This window comes from Rhinolophus hipposideros (assembly GCF_964194185.1).
Source record: "Rhinolophus hipposideros genome assembly, chromosome: 20".
In the NCBI taxonomy this organism is placed as follows: Eukaryota; Metazoa; Chordata; class Mammalia; order Chiroptera; family Rhinolophidae; genus Rhinolophus; species Rhinolophus hipposideros.
This window is the reverse complement of record NC_138066.1, coordinates 44,859,842-44,877,607: the sequence shown is the minus strand read 5'-3', so window position 1 is coordinate 44,877,607 and position 17,766 is coordinate 44,859,842. Positions and strand designations below refer to the sequence as shown.

General features: G+C 41.7%; 1 protein-coding gene across 2 annotated transcripts in view; it reads right to left on the bottom strand.

Annotated features, from left to right (window-relative positions):
- Window positions 1-727: 727 nt before the first annotated feature.
- Window positions 728-17,766, bottom strand: part of KCNJ16 (potassium inwardly rectifying channel subfamily J member 16) — a 42,826-nt gene continuing 25,787 nt past the window's right edge. For both annotated transcript variants that reach the window (XM_081027732.1, XM_081027733.1), the window contains exon 2: window positions 728-3,628. In XM_081027732.1, coding sequence (XP_080883858.1) covers window positions 2,285-3,628 — 1,344 coding nt within the window. In that variant the 3' untranslated portion in view covers window positions 728-2,284. The remainder of the gene's footprint in view (window positions 3,629-17,766) is intronic.

The window sequence follows — 17,766 nt, the reverse complement described above, 5'->3', positions numbered from 1 at the left end:
AACCCCATTTTACATCTGCAGAGTTTATACTACCTGGAATATATACCTTTGGCATCATTGAAAGACCTTTATTACCAAATAACTCATTGGGGTGTCCGGGTATGTTATAAACCTAAACAGAAAGTTAGAGATAAATAGTACATGGGAATGCTGAGTTTATATTCCATCCTGGGGAAGACGATTTGACAACAGAATGTATGTATTGAATATTGCTGCTTCTATTCTGATACTCACGAAACAAGATCATAGGTAGACAGAGTCCAGGAAGCAAAGAAAAGTGAAAAGAAACTAGATGTGTGTGAAACAAGCTAAGGATGGGGGGGAGGGGCATGTTTGTTTGTGGTAGTGGGTGTTTTCTACATAGTAGGTGGTAGTACTTATTCTGCTGAGTAATTTCCACTACAAAATCTAAATCTACAGTGCAAGTGTAATTTAAACATGGATTTTGCATTCCTGAAGCAAATCAGAAAAAAAGGCATTATTTATATCTGGTGTTAAGCTTCCAGTTTTGCAACTTGTAACCTGAACAAAACTCTGATCCAGAAAACAACAGGAATAAAAGATTTGCATACGAGCATTTAAAAATGCTTTGTTGCTCATAGGCAAAAGGAAGAAAGAAGGAAAGAAATAAGAAAAAAAAGGGAGGGAGGGAAGGAAGAAGAGGGAAAGGAGGAAGGAAACGGGGGGATAGATGACAAACAAAAGAAAAACACTTTACATACCTACATATTAATATTTTACTTTTATTGCTAACCTTGAACTATGTAATTCAGTTCAATTTACTTGTATGCTTTAGTTTAAATGGAAAAAGAGATAAAGATATTTTCAAGAAAAAGCAAAAACTGTGTGTGTATATATTTAAACAAATTAAAAAGTGTAGCATATATAATTATTGCCAATTCTGCAACAATGTTAAAAAAACACACAGGTAATTCTGAATGTAGCGAATAACTTCAATTTATAAAGCTTAAAGTGACTCTTCACTCACAGGAGATCAAATTTGTGCTTAAAGTAATCATAATTAACATCGTCTAACATGGAAATAGAGTATACAGATGGCTCGCAGTTCCTCAGGTGTAAGTAACTCTATAACCCTTAGCTTCTCCATTTAATATGCATTAAAATATCCTTCATTATATTTCACAAAATCTTCAATTTAAATGATTGTTCCAAGTTCAGTGGAAGAGTTTCTTAAAATCCACAATTCAAGTCATTTAAGTTTTATAAAATGACCAAGACAGGTAGCATACAGAACGGCTTCTGGGCACAAATAAATACCTTTCCCCTCGCCCCCCCTTCCCTTCCCCCCCAAAATGCCCCTAGAAAAGTTTCCGTCCCTATGCAGCCAGCCAGAGCTTGCAGGACACGTGGACATGTTTTCTTCCACAGAGTGTGAGAGTGCTTATCACGGCTATCCATTCCGTCACCCCATCTCTATGACCCCATTCCTTCATCTTGTCCTTGGAGAAGCTGGAAGGTGGACATCAAAAGCCCCCTCATCAGGGAAACTACAGAGGTCAGGGTTGCCTCATTTCTGCTCTTCCATATAAAGCCCTTTGCTGGAGCCAACTAGGGCACTTAAGAGAGAAACACTGTTCTGAATAATACTATAACTTTTCTCCTGCCTTATGGTTTAGAGAGAAAATAGCTTCTAGCACTCATTGATTATTACCCGGCAAGTGGCTGTGGAAAAACTGAATTGGTGGCATTGTCTATTTCTTACAGCCAGTAACTCTTGCCTGCGGATACCAAGACACTATGAGGGGCAAACACAGTGACACAAACAGGCCAGTCGATGTCACAGTTCATTATTTCCACATTACAATTTACTGAATGTATGCCTTGCATATCTTGGTTAGGTGATACGATGTTTTTACTATCACTTCTGATACATTAAAATGTGTATTATTCAAGCTGGTGGCCTCTCCTATTTTTATTTATTCTAGTATCCTACCTTGTTCCCCCATTATTGACTATGACACCTCCAATTAAAGATACAAGTATACAGAATAATAAAAGCAGATGAAATTTATATTAATCAATTAGACTCTTAATAGCATCTCTAACACAAAAATTGCTAGCAAAAAAAAAAAAGTTTACACAATTGGATACTATGTGATTTTTAGATTATCTCCGATCAAGTTTAACCTGCTCTTCTTACTCCCATCAGCATCAAACATAGCTGTCACATTCTTTTAAAGCCCTGCTTACAACTACTTGCCTTAAGGTGATTGGCTCGATAATAAAACGATTGAGTGGTAGCCCTTGTAATTGCACTTTGGGACTACATTTGGGATTCTACAGAGATTCTATTTAAAGTCAGGAGAGCTTTCTGATAAGGTGTTTCCTTACACTCGTCCATGGCAGAAGCGGTGGTCTCCTCCGGGCTTTCACAGCTGCTGACAATGGCCACTGCACTGAATGACCTTCTTCTGACCTTGGTGTCTGCCATGCAGGCTCCTCGGCCCGTCGGGGCCTTTTCCATGCTGTGGAGCTGCTGGTCTTTCCAATCCAGTTGTTTGGCACTGCAGAAGGGAGCATACACTTCGACACTGCCCTCAAACTCCAAGCAGTTCACTTTGTAGTACTTTCTCTTCACTTCCAAGACATCGTTAAACCTGTGACCCCAGAGGATTTCCCGGGGCACGTAGGAACTCCTGGACTGGTGGGAAGTCCCCGTGGAGTCGCCGGTGTAGATAAATGTCACCAAAATCTCAAAGTTGTCCTTGGCCACTGCTTTCCGGTCAAGGGCGTACAGAGGGCTCTCGTGATCAATCTCATGGACGATGGTCACCGGCGTGACGAGGATAATCTGGTCGTTGACCAACTTGAGGTCTTTAAAGGCCATCGTCATCCGCCCTTCGCTGTCCTCCGTGTAGCGGAGGAGCTGGGCTCTCACGGTGCCCTCCACCACGTGGTTGGGTCGGAAGTCCCCCACGCGCCACATGAGGCACAGCTTCCCGTCGCGCATGCCGATGAGCGCAAAGTAGCTGAAGCGGATGGTCTGCGCTCGCTTTCGAGCCGTGGCCATTTTGGCCAGGGCGGCCCCGATGATGAAGGTGTTGATGATGCAGCTCAGGATGGACTGAAGGATGACGGCGAGCACGGCCACCGAGCACTCCTCCGTGACACAGCGGTAGCCGTAGCCTATGGTGGTCTGCGTCTCCAGGGAGAAGAGAAACGCGCCGGTGAAGGAGTGGACGTTGTCCACGCAGGGCGTGATGTCTGGGTCGTGCAACAGGTCTCCGTGATGGAAGGCGATCAGCCAGAAGATGGAGCCGAAGATCAGCCAGGAGAGGACGTAAGACAGAGAGAAGATCACGAACATATGGCGCCACTTGGTGTCCACGAGGGTGGTGAAGATGTCCACCACGTAGCTGCCCCACTCCCCAAAGATGTGCTTGAAGTACACGTTGCAGCTGCCATCTTTGTGCAGCAGGCGCCTCCTGGCCCTCCTCTTCTCAGACACGACGTGCTCGGGCGGGTAGCCGGGGTACTTGGCGTCCACGGTCACCACCGGATAGCTGCTGCCGTAGTAGCTCATTCTTCCCGACGCCCCGGGCGTCCCGGTGAGTCGTGCGGGGCTGGGTGTGTGGCCTTCTGGTGCTGTGGGGTTTCCGGTTGAAACCTGAGACAAAGAAAATGAAACCCACTTTAGCTGTTCTTTTCCACCTCGATAGCTATTTGCCAAATTTGAGGCAATGTGGCGCCGTCGGAAACAGCTAAGACTTCATTCGAACCATAGACGCAATATCGAGGACCCATTTCAGTTGAGAATTCAACTCCCCGTCATTATAGGAAGGCAATAGGCAAGTAGAGAAGACAACGTCTGTATAAATGCATAAGGCTCGAGGAAACACGGTGCTGATCCCAAATGAAGCCTCACTACCGTTTCTGAACTGACATTAAAAATAAAATAAAATTGTCTTATTTTGGCGACTCTCCCAGCATGAGGGCATTTAGAACACAAAGTAATCAGTCATGTGCAAAGGCAAAATATAAGTCAGATATTTGTCTAGCAGTCTTATAAGCTTTCCGTTTAAATCAGGTGGTTTTCCTTAAAAGAAGGACGCAATGAAGAGTTTCTACCTTCCTGTTAAAATGTAATTTCCAGACTGGTTGCTATCATAGGCCGTCCCTCACCTTCAGCACCTGTAGCTTCCTCTCTCTTCCACGGAGGTTCTTCTTCCTATACTTCCCAGGACCAAACAGAACTGAAAGGGACACTATTTCAGATTCAGCTCCTTTACCCTAGCTCTACCTTTAGTGGAGAGAGGGGAAAAAAAATCTTTCTTAACCCCAGAGGAGTTAAAACCACTCCCAGTTCAGCTTTCAATAAGGTATAAAATTGCTTGTGCCTTTGTCTCATAACATCCATCCTTTTTTTCTTTTTTGGCACTGGAAGCTCTTCTCTTTCCCTCTGAATAGAGGCAGACAATTTGCCAAAGTTGCTAATCTTATTTCCCTCTTAAAGGGAGCATATTCCAATGGACCCCCTGCCCCGCCTCCAGCTCTTTAGTATCCCTGATGCTTTCACAGCCATGCCAAGGAAAAGTCATTTTTCTTCCTCCCAATTCAGTCTTTAAAAAAAAAAAAAAAAATTTAAGGCAGCACACACAGTTCTTATCATGTGTAGCATTCATGGTACATAGGCCAATGGTTTTCCCAGCTCAAGCCTGAAAGTACATTTTAAAAATCCAATGTTAAGTGGTGTTTAGTTATTTCTATGCTACATTAAGAAGTCACTGCAGCCCAATTTTAATGGTTTGGTAAATCTTAGAATATGTTTTCCACATAGTTTACCTGTGCTAGATAGGGGAAGCGAGTGTAAGAAGGGACCACTTCAGACTGGAGGATCCTGCCACTCTGTTGCACAGAAAAATAGAGTAGGCATTATTACTGTTCCTGACATTGAGACCCGCCCCCTCTTGAAACCAGCCAAGGAAATTGATCACTCAGTACTTATTTAGTGCCTTCCCCTGGCTGCTAAAGGGAGGAAAGAGTTAATTTCCCTCCAGTCAAAAGGAATCATTTTTCTTACTCTCCGGGGATCAGACCCACTTTACAATAAACACTTTGTTTGATGGACCACTGTGAAGACGGACACGCTGCTTACAGCCAGAAAATCCTGCAAGGCCTGTGTGAGTTTCTCTCTGTCCATCCCCGGGGCCCTCCCCCACCCTGGCCACTTCACTCTCCCTCCACCCCATCTGCTTTGCATAGTTACATCCTCTCCTCCTTTGTCAGCACTTCAACGTGTTTGGGGGGAGACAGTTGTATAATTTCAGGATGTGACCCAGGGCTGAGAAAACTCTCATTGGAATGTCAAATGTAAAATCTTTCCACAAATTTTGTCCACAACATACATCATTCCTCAGAGGTTCCAGTCTGATTTGTCACCGAATGGTAGTTGCTCAGGACTGAGAACGCCACTCTTTCACCTGATCACTCAAGGCATGAGAATGGGACCAGTTATAATCAAAGGCCCATATGATTTCTAATTAAACAGCAGATTTGGAGATAGGCTTGTTTTCTTGTTAAACTCTTCCAACCCAGTTCCTTAAAGGGAACTGCACACATCATGGGAGTCTGAGAACAAGAAAGCACAGTTCATAAATCAAGAGCTACTGTGTGACTCTGCTCTTTTCTGCTGCCAAAAGAAAAAAAGATTTTTATTTGAAATGGCATTCCGTTGGCATCGTTTTAAATTCCAGTAGTGCCAACAACTTTTATAAACAAGCCATTTTTAAAACACCTTCAGCAGTATGCTAATTGGTGTATGACATTTCAATTAATACAAGCAACAAGTGAGCAAATTTGAATGTGTGGAAAATCTATTTCTGAGTAATGGAACCATTTTAGGGACACAAATTACAGCTGTGAGAATTCTGCCCCAAACCCACCATATCCTCGGCTGCGGTTCATTCTTGCAATCATTTCAGTGTTTCCAGAAAAAAGCTTTCAGATTCTGTACAGGTACGTACACTTTGTTCATCTAGTCTTTAATTCTCCAACCATGTATAGGATGCATTTTTCTAAAAGGAGATTGTTTCTCAGCTAAATGATAGATTATAACCAAAAGCATTTTATTTAGTCTTACCCATTTCTTGGGTCAAAAATGGCGAGGCAAAATAAATATTTATTAATCTCCTGTTTCATATATTGTGTTAATTTGAGCACTTTTCCAATTGTTTGCCATTAAATAGTAGAGGATCAGGCTTGTGGATTGATTGGACAGTCTATATTTAACATTTGTGTTTGTCAGGATTCAAACCCAGTTTTAAAAAATTCCTTAAAGCTTTCAAAATCGTCTTGTCACCATCAATTCCATCATAAAAAAGCATTTGCACTGTCCCTACTTCTGTATTTTCCTTTTGCATGTTGTGCTCCTTGCTCTCCAGAAACTGATGGTGGCCATTTCATTGATTGCAAAGTTCTTTTTTTTTTTAAATTAAAAATGGAAATTTGATGATGGTAATTACAACGCGGTGGAGTCTAAAGTTCAGAAGTAAAAGCTGAATCTGGTAAGGTCCCCCTGCTGCACCAGCTCCAAATTGTTTCACCAGGTGACTAAATCGCAGAGGTGGGAAGAAGACTGCAATTTCTTTGCCATGACATCGAGTTCTTTTATAAGTGGGGCTGGAGTAAGAGGCAGTGCACGGCCGGGATGCTGGCTGTTCCCTGGGAATGCCACAAAAGCTCATTATAATGTGCAGAGACACTTAGGAGAGCACTGCCCAGACGACCCAGTTCACACCATCCCACAGAGATACCTGAGCGAGAGATACCCAGAGGGCTCAGCAGACCCAGTCCTGACAACGACTTTTTCTTAGACCTTCCTCCTGGTATTAAGTTCAGACAATTCAAAAACGTTCCTTAATCTACTTTGACCAGTGAGATCTGCTTTTCGTCCTCAGTTTTCTAGATTGTTGTATGAATTCCAGGAGAACTCTTTACTGATTCATCTTATTTCAAACGGGTGATACACATCACGGGGAATGTTTCCAAGAAAACAGACAACGTCCTGCGTGTCTGTCTCCTTTTCTCGATTTGCAAAAGTGCCTCAGTCGGACTCAACAGTGTTCAAGCGATTCCTCTGCCACTTTGCCATAGCCTCTCCAATTCAGCTATTTACCAAGCAGACTGCTCTTGTACATCAAGCTTAAGCGTTTCATTAGCGTGTGGATGATACAACACAACGGTTAAGTCTCTGTAATCCTGTGTCACTTTGATAATAAAATCAGATCTTGTCTCTATACCTACTTAGTATCAATATAGTAATAATAACCACAAATAAATGGTCTAAAATATCTGGTAAAATTCATTTATTAATGTCCATGGCCATTCAGTTAACAGGTCCCTTTTTTATCAAGTAAATGACTTAGATGAACTTGTCAGTAATCAAGTTACTTTCCTGGCAACTATTAGGTAAGATAAATTTTAGTGGAAATTTGAGAGCAGGTGGGGTAGAAACCAGAAAAGGTGGCCTAAATTCCAAGTACAGGTCATTGTTTTTGAAGACAGGCTTGGGTGACGTGTGGGGAGGGGCCCGGGAGGGTCAGTGAGAGGAGGTGTAGTCAGATGGCGTATGGGGGGTGGGATCTGGTTGCCAGGAAGGAAAGGAAGAGGGGTTTCATGACTTAGCACAGAACCCAAACAAGTTAGGTTATTTTGCTCTAAATTCATCCTACCACTGGTTGCCTGGGAATTATACCTGAGGCATCTCGTGCCTGGTAGCCTCCTAAGACCTTGGGACATACTTAGGTGTTCTTCCTGGAGCCAATGAAGACGTGCTTCGGCCACACTTGCTAAATCTGGACTTCTCCGAATACTCCCTGTCTCCCCCATTTCAAGCAGTTTGTCCTGTGGTAACAAATCATGGCCGTGTCATGTTTCCTTCTCAGCTGCTATCATCATCCCCAGAGCAGGCCGTGGCTTGACTTACAGCTTTTGTCCCCTCTGCGTCCTCTTCTCCCTCCCAACCCTGGTCTAACTTCTCAGTGACCATGGGCTTTACTTTTCGTGATACAACCTGACAATGTCTCCTTCTGAATCAATTTTTAGAAAAAGTTGTGTGTCCGTGATGATAGGAAAGGAGTCATATATACTGTGTTATGGGAAAACAACTAAACTGAAAGCTGGTGCCAGGAAGGAGAAGCAGACATCTCAAGTTGCTAGAACTTTTCTCTGGAGCTTTTCTTTCTAGCCCACCTTTTCTTCAGTCTACAATTAGCTACACCCTAATTGTAAACGCTGCCTCACCCAAAATGATGCTGTGTTTTAAAAGTAGAAGAAAACTGGAGCCAGGGGTTATGTTTCTTCATTTTCTGGATGTCAAGCTAGTACCCAAATAACACAGATTATAATCCAAAATTATTCTGGTTTAAAAATCAAATTACCTCAATAAGAAACAATCTGCAATAAAATGGTGGGTTTTTTTTGTTTTTGGTGGGTTTTTTTTTTTTTGGTATTGTACAGAACCCATGAGTTGGGAAGCAGACTCCAGTTCCAGGTCTGTCCTGAATGTCCTGAGTGGCTTGTGTAAGTATCTTGTCCATGAACCTCCGTGTCCCATCCACGATATGGGAATAATACCTATGTCACCGAGTTACTGTGGTTTGAATGTGATCATTAAAGGGAAGCCATCTTTCACTCTGCCACACTCATAGCAGCTTTTGAATAATTATTACTCAAATCTGAATCCCATGAGGACTCAGTTTCCCCCTGTAAAATATCAGAGCATCTGTTTTAACCCCCTCAGAAGGCTTTCCACTGCATGACATCAGGGCAGACACTATGTGGTTCCCAGTAGATATTTTAAGTTCAGGGACGGTGCCACTCACTGTGTCCTACCACTGAGCCACCTGAGCTACTCCTCTGTTCTTCCTCCAACCCCCAGGGGCTGGGTCATGTTCCTTTCCTTTTCACAACTGTTAACAAATGGGAGATCCCCTAGTCCTTGTTTTCAACACACACACATGCACACACGCACACATACACTTCTACTTTAAGAACTGTATTGCTATTTACTCTGAGCGACCAAACTAAAGGAAACAGGGCTGACAAGTTTGGAACATTCAACAAATTATAGAAATTCACAAGGTGACCATGGGTGGAGGGAAAAAGGGATCCTATGGAAAGTAACCTCACAGGGCGATCTGATCATAAATGCCTAACTGAGCAGGTCATGGTGGGTATCACGCCCCAGTCAAACAACTGCTTTGCTAAAAAGCTTCTCTTTGCCTCAAGCAGCCCTGTCCTGTTTCTGAGCATCTAGGTTAACACACCTCTGAAATACCAGAAGTAAAACCCTTCAAAGGGAGTCTTAACCCTCAAGAGAGCACACGGTCTTGTTAACTATCCTGTAATCTAGGCCGCCTTGGGCTTTCTCCAACTTTCCTTCTGTCCCCTCCTTCATTTCAAATGCATAAAAGAAGCTTCAAAACTTATTCTCTGGAGCATCTGAGATCTCGTTCCCTGGTATGTCGTCAGTTTGGCTCAACTCATAAAAATTCTCTACAGGTTTGGATGTTTCTGACTTCAACATTATGATGTTTATTCTTTGTCCGAAGTGGTAGGTATATGGTTTACGAAGGTGGCTCTGAAGCTTTCTCTGGTTCTTATCTTGACAATCAGCCTGCCCATCCTACTCTAGGTGGCATGCCAGCCCCAGCCGAGAGTTTACCTGGAGCTGAAAGTGGGTTGGTGCACAAATTGGATTTCATGAGATCTTATGTCCCTTTGAGAAACCAGCTCAGTGTCCCCTTATTGTGCCAGGAAAGTGCTTCCTCCGGTGGTCTCTAAAATTATCTGATGGAGAATTTGTTACTGATGGTTTATATTCTTGTTCAGTTTTTATTCTTTTTTTTTTTTTTTAATTTTAACCGAGCTCCTATTGAACCCACCCAGTTTTAGGAGTTACTGAACAGAGTGCCACCTGTGTGGAGTTTGCATTTGCAAGTTGGGCATAGATAAACATGAAAACAATAAAATGAGATAAGCGCTTAGAGGAGTAAGTACCAAGGAGAAAGGAGAATGAAGTACTAATAGGGAAAACTGGAGGGTGCCATTTAACAAAGGTGGGGAAAGTTTAATCCAGGACAGCACCTCCTTACATTTCCTGGCTCTAGCCTTAGGTAAAATGTTATCAGCTCAGGGGCCTTGCTCTCCATCCTATTTTTGTTTGCTTGAGGCACCTCACTCTCTGGTTGTTAGGGTGCTCACTATTTATAGGTGTAATTTGGCTGCTCCATCCTTTGTTCTAAGCTAATTTTAAGGCCTGGTTCTCACCAGGACTTATCATTACAGGAACTCCTCTGCATTTTATCACTGAATTCAGGCTCTCCTGATCTGGTAAAAAAAAAAAGAACAACGGGTTTTACCGGTTTATGTAACAGCCTTCTAATTCTTCTCTTGCCACTTTTATCCAGTGGTTATTCTAACCTGAAATGCAAACATCCCTTCTCCTGCGACTTTAGGCTATTGTCCACACTCCCTCTGGTCCAATGGTTTCACTGTTAAAAGGCAGGACTATGGAGATCAGAGACTTGGACAGGATTCTAGTTATGCTTCCACCACATCTTAGATGTATGCATATGATATCAGCATCTGACACATACAGAGGGTGCCAAAAAATGTATACACATGTTAAGAAAGGAAAACTGTATTAAAATTATAATACTTGATGTATACCGATAACAAAAGATAAATACAAGTCACGTTTGACTTCTGCAATGACAAGACGTGCGCAAAGTGGTTCCCGTCAGCGTCCAGACACTTCTGATCATGGTGAACTACGGCTTGAGCAACGTTGACCAAAGTGTCCACTTGTATACATTTTTTTTGGCACCCCCAGTATTTTTAGGCTTCTTTGTGTTTATTTAAAACATAGGGACAATAGTTGACATCTCAAAAGGTTTTTGTAAGGAATAAATGACAATATAAAAAGAGTACAGGCTAGCGCCTTGAAAGTTCTCCTTTAACCCCTACTTTGAGCAAATATTTCTCCTCTGTTTCTTGCAACAGCTTATACTACTGGGTTCTTATGTAGTCTGAGAGGGATGGGTATCTGAACTACAGTCTGTAAAGTGAATACCAGTTAGTTAAATAAAAGAAAGAAAAAGGCTTTTCCAGGCAGAGGAATAGCATTTCCGAAGGCTCTGTGCTTCGAACATGCGCAGGACACACTTTCCAAAGAAGTGAAACTGAGGCAGAGGGGGGACAGGTGGGGGAGTTGATCCCAGAAAGAGAGACAGAGGCACAACATAAATGACCTAGTGGGTAGAACTATAGACTTGGGTCTTTCTCCCAAGAGTAGTGAAAGCAAATGAAGTACCTTAACCAAGAGCACAGCCTGACAAGGTTGCATTTTTAAAAGATCACTGTAGCTGTCCAGTGGAAAACTGGTTGGAGAAATTGTCAAAGCAGACATCGGGAGATAAGCCAGGAAAGCATTTCAATGAGCAGGTAAGAGATGATGGTGTCTGGGGCTAGGATGACGCCAGTGGAGGTGGCAGAACCACTTCTCACTAATGTTTCTTCACCCTGCACCTGGAATAAGGTCACGTGACCTTGGTGTGGCCAATCAGAGGTCCAGGAACAAGACTCTGAATCTTGAGGAAGTGACACAAGGGTGCCGAATCCTATTATTCCTGGCAAGTACAAGGAGTCAAGAGGGCAGGGTGTGATGGTGCATTTAGGTCCCCGCCTTCCCCAGGACACAAGTCACAGCTTCTAGAGAGACTGCCCTGAGATGAGATTTCCATTTTGCTTTGCTTTGTTTCTGCTCAAATCAGGTTCTCTCCATAGTACGTCCTTTGATACTGACTATAAGCTACCTGATATCTTTTCAATAATATTTTCTTTTGCTTGTTCTAACCAGGGATAGTTTTTGTTGCTTGAAATAGAAAACAATTCAGTTACAAGAAAGTTTAATTTACATTTTTAAAATATCTCCAATATGCAAGACAATGACCTAATCACACTCCTTTAACTTCCATCCTGTAAACTGGCAGCGAGTCCTGTTGGTTTGACATCTAAGGAGATCTGAGAGCTAATCACGTTTCATCATAGACAAAACGCCATGTCTTCAAAGGACCACAGCAGCTTCATGAGAGATATTCTCTTTCTGCCCTCCCTGTACTTTAATCTACTCCTTTTAAAAAGAAAATCAAAACATGTCAATCCCCTGCTTCAAACCCTCCAGTATCTTTCCATTGCAATTAGAGTAAATTGCATAATCTGTATTTTATACAGATGGTCTACATCTGACCTCGGCCCATCTCTGCTAAGTATCTCCTATTCTCCTCACTGTTCATTCCCTGCATCTGCCTTTTTCACTAACACAGGGGTCAGAAAACTATAGCCTAAAGGGCAGTCTGGTTCACTGTTTGCTTTTGTTTGCTTAAATAAATAGTTTCATTTAAACACATTCAGACTGTTTATATAGTGTCCCTGGCTACTTACTCTCACACTATCTATCACTGCAGACTCGGGAACTTACAACAGAGACCACACATGGTTCACAAAGCCAAAAATATTTACTATGTGGCTCTTTAAAGGAAAAGTTTGCCAAATTCCACTCTGACACACAAGGGTGTGCCTGCCCCAGGGCCTTTGCACTTCCTTTCCTACCTGCAGGGCCTCTTCTCAGCCCTGAAATCTTACCTTTAATGTCACCTTTTTAAGAGAGACCTTGTCTGGAGAGGATATGTTAACTAAAACCCTCCCCCACACCATTGTTTTCTGTCTCATTAACATGATTTATTCATTTTAAAATACTGCTACTGATTGAATTCCTTGTTTGTTGGCTAGCTTGCCCCAAGGAATAGATGGTAAGCTCCAGGAGAAAAAGTAGCAATGTAGCCCCAGCAGCTAGAGCAGTATGTGGCATGTAAGCACTCATTAATTATATTTTGAAGGAATGAATTAATAAATCATTGAACAATACCAATTGGGCAATACAATATTCTCAAGGAGATTTCAGTCCTAGTACGAGAATCAGCATTGTGAGAACTGTAAAAACATCAATGCTGGCAGTTCTGCAAACACCAGCTCCCGGGTCCTTCCATTTACCTTGCCTCTCCCCTGTCCGAGCTGCCAGTTTATACATAGTTTTTGTTTTTTTTTGGTTGTTGTTTTTGTTGTTTTTTTAAAGTAATACTACTTTTGCTTATAAGCTTTCCTAGAACTGTAGCATTCAGTATGATGATTGCATGTAACTATGCTGGAGAACTCTGGAAATCTGGAGTTGAAAAAAAAAAGTGGGCTTGGCACTAAAACGTATTTAATAAAATTTGTTAAAGAAATGATTGAATTATTAGCAATGTGGTTCTCCTTACACTGATGCATGTCATTACATTGTCATTTTGGAAATATATTCAAATATAATGTATATAGATTTAACTTGAACGATTTCTGGAGATATATTGGCTCTATGTGACCATCATCTATAAATTTGGTACAGCCTCTGATTCAGCAATTCCACTTGTAGCAATTCACCCTACAGAAAGGATCATGGATGAGCATAGAGACATAGTTAATTTGTAGGACTATTTGTAGTAGCAAATGTTGGCTACGGCCTGGCCAGCTAATAAATGTGGGATTGTTTTATAGGTAATGGTACACTCATATCATTACTCATTACTTTTAATGTAGCCAGTAAAAGCGATGGAGTAAAAGAATGACAGGAAAAATGAAAACATATTGTTTCATGGAAAAAAATAAAACAGCTTATATGATATTATTTTAAGTTTCACTAAATATAAGCATGGAGAAAAGACAGAATGACAGACAACAAAATATTAATTGTGGCCTCCTCTGTTTGTTATTATTTTTTTCTCCTCCTTTTTCTTCTGTTCTCTTATTCATATTTTCTAAAATTTTACAATGAACATGCATTAGTTTTGCAAGAAAAGGAAACATGTATTTTCAGCCGGTACTGTTGGAGTGGACCAATTCTAAGGCTTCATCAAGGGAAAGCAAACCCATAGCAATTTAAAAGCATTTATTAGAGTGTTTAAAAGGCAACTATAAATAGCCTAGAGAGGCAGACAGTCTTACAGACGTTTAAAGTCAGACATTGATGCTGTAATTTTTGCTGGAACAATTCACAGAAACAAATATAGTGACATTTAATTCATCTAAGTAAAACCAGATCTCTTTAAAACAAGGAAGCGGGGAGGGGGAGAGGGGGTAGGGTCTGATTTGGCCACTGGAGACCAATTGGAGAAATCATGAAAGCAGTTGGGAACAAATCAGGGGTACATAAAGCAGAGTTAAAATTAAACAGGCATCAAACACAATTCTCCCCTCTCAGTGCCCCCTTTCCTCCCTTGCCCATTCCAAAACCTATTAAACTGCTAATACCTTCATTTCTTGGCTTGGTATACCGAAGTCTGTCTTAGGAATCTTTCTTTTATCTTAATATTTTCAATAACTTTGGAAAGAAAAATGTTAAAAACTGCTATTTTGCAACTTTAAGGTCTATGTTAATAGACGTTTAAGACGGGAGGAAATGGTCCTTTGAAATGGATGCTTTTGAGAAGGGCAATTAGATATTCATGATGCAGAGCTGCCCTAGCCAGTTCTTAATAATTCATATCGAAGAACTCCAAAACCTCATTCAGATACCCCTACAAGCAGCGTAGTTAGTACGTTAGCACTGTCCAAAGGGTAGCCTACTAACAACCTGCTTCCGAAATCTTAGCGGAGCACGTTGCACCTACAGACTGACCCTTGTGTTTCACCCCAACCATTCTGATTTCCTTGCCCCCAGTTGATTATTTTTAATTGAAGTTTATTGGGGTGACAACTGTTAGTAAAGTTACATAGATTTCAGGTGTACCATTCTGTAACACATCATCTATACATCCCATTGTGTGTTCACCACCCAGAGTCAGTTCTCCTTCCATCACTATATATTTGATCCCCCTTACCCTCGTCTCCCACTCCCCACCCCCTTACCCTCTGGTAACTACTAAACTATTGTCTGTGTTGATTCTTACACATCCTGAAGATGGAAATCTACTCTCTCACAGTTTCAAGAATTGAGACGCTGGGTTCTCACAGACATGGCAGTGAGTTCAGATGCTTGCTTGCTCACTAGTAAGACTAACTGCACTTCTGCCTAACTTACTCAACCTCTTTGAGCCTCCAATTGTCCATCGGAAACTGCAGGGAGGGTTAAAGAAAGCTGTGTTCCCAAACCTCCTTTCGGAGTAACCGGTATTTAATACATATGTACTTGCAATGTTTATAGCTATGACCACAGTGCATTCAAATATGGATCCAAATTGGGGGGGGGGAGGGCAGAAGAGAGAGAGAGAATCTGCCTTTTTCCCTCCACCATAGATTATTAGATTGCCAATTTCCCAGACTTGTTTGAAAGTTCTTTTCTGGCACCTACTTGCCTTGACAGCACCTTCGGGGAGATATGACAGAGCTGCACAGAAAAAGCACATATATCATTACGAACAGAAGTCATTTTGTACCAGTCCCCCACTTTGCTTTCTGAATGCCAGTTTACCTATGACTGACCTTTAATAGCTCCCATACAGTCTGGTTTGGGAGCTGTTTTGGTGGAATCTCACTAACTGTTAATTCCAAAATAAATGTAATTTATGGAAAGCACGTGTGCCGTGGCTTTTGACCTTCTCCAAGTTTGGTATTCCAAGAGAAAACCAAATCCTATCTCTCTGTTGCCATTTTCCCATTTTTGTGAGAACTGCCTGTAAATTGTCCTCTTTGGCAATTTACAGGGCATCTATTTGTTAGACCATTCAATCTGCAGAGAATCATTGAACTCACAAATGTGATTTGCTAGTAGATAGGGCCCTCCTGGATAGGTCTACTGCTTCTTTGATCTTTAAATGATTGAGTTTCGGCATTAAGCTGTCAAAATGAAAACTCATGACAGCTTTATTGGGGAGGAAAATAAAGCAACGGTATTGGCTGATAGCTCAGTTCCCATTTTCCCTTATGGGTACAGAGAAATTGAGAAGGCCTTCAAATACAAAAGATCACCCTAGGAAGATGCAGCTAGCCTGCTGAGACAACACCTGAGGCTGCCCATCACATGAGATTAGCTTCCTATTAGCCTGCACCGGCTCTCAAGGGCACTTGGCGAAAAAGCATCGCCACTTAATACAGACAAGAGAAAATTTAGATAGCCCACAGAAGTGAGTGTATTAGATAGACTTGTGAATTTCCATGCATTTCATTTTCTGTATTTTCTCTCCCACTATACCTCTGAGTCCTTCACAAGAAAATGAATCATCCTGCCTGGGTTGAAAGGTTTGAGTCCATGACCTATCAGAGTTGGTAACAGTTCTCTTCCAATGAGAAGTGATACGGTTCCCAGCATTTCTTAGGTTGGACTATTCCTTGTGATGTGGGGAGTTGAAGGTGGGACAGAAGGGGGCCCTTTTCTCTTAAAGCTCATGGTAAAATGTTTCAACCTTCACAGAAGGAGACTCGTGTCATTTAGGCTCAATATACCAACGCATGTGATGAGCTGGAAAAGATCATGGAAACAGCCTCTGTGTATTCTTCAATTCAATCAACACTTAAATATATCTGAGGCATTGTGAGGATGTTCCCCCCCATTAACAGCTCAAGCTTGCAATGCCAAGTACAACAGAGACCTTCTGTCAAGACAGCCTGCTGAGGGCACATGCTCTATGGCAGCAGAACATCAACGTGTCATGACGTAGGTCCAAAATAAAGGTGGTTAAGTGTGAGATGTTTTCCCAGCATGTAAAGGTGCTTCCCCAGCATTCTGCCTTTGTGGTTCATTCTCAATTTTCTAGGCTAATGAAGGAAGATGGTGCCCTAGATAAGCCACAGGAGGAAAGTGGGGAGAAAACTGATTTGTATTTGGCTTGGGATAAATCATTTGCTTTGAAAAGAGAGTTCCATTTCTGTACGTTTGCTGGCCATTAAAATGATTTTCTGTTCCCTGAATTCAAGCTGTCAGACAGGCAGGATGTAATCAAAGGAATCCTTGTGGGTAGTGGAGCAAAAGGCAGTTTAGGAGTTGTTATTTTTAATTCTTTGGGCTAATTCATCCAGCAGATAATCTGCCTATGGAAATTTGAGTGGTGCTTTGCTTGAACAAAAGATTGCCCACATCCAAATCAAAATTCATTCTTAGCCAAGAACGTAGCACTATGGAGAAAGATTTCCAATATATTTTGAAAATTCAACAATCTTTAGCTACTGATTTTATTAAAAATTATATTCATAATTGTAACTGTAGCCAGCATGGCCTCGCTTTTTATTTGAGGCTGACTAGAGGACAGGATGGAGAGAAATGTTTTCTCTGGTAATAAAATTACCTTTTTCCCCCCAACTTAATCAAAATGCCACTTTGCACCCATGTAGGGCAGATAACATGAAGAATTCATTCAACAGAGAGCCTTGGCAGTACTACAGAAGTTAAAAATCTTAATGGAAAGAATATGCTATGAACTAAAATAGCTTTTTCCATTCATAGAGCTCAGGACTAGAGGAAGAAATATTGGCTTTTAGCTGAAAAATGTAAACATCATTGGCATCTGAACTCCCAAATCTTATGGAACCTCTCTGTAGAAAGATAGATGGGATGCCCTCATTGAAAAACATGAGAAACCAATCCTCAATGAGATTTTCAACAATTCGTGAATATCTCATGCCAGCTTCTATATCCACAAACATCTAAGAGAGGAGACATAATAGGCTAAGGGAATATTTGGCTTGTTAGTCACTCAGATTTGGCTAAATGGCACC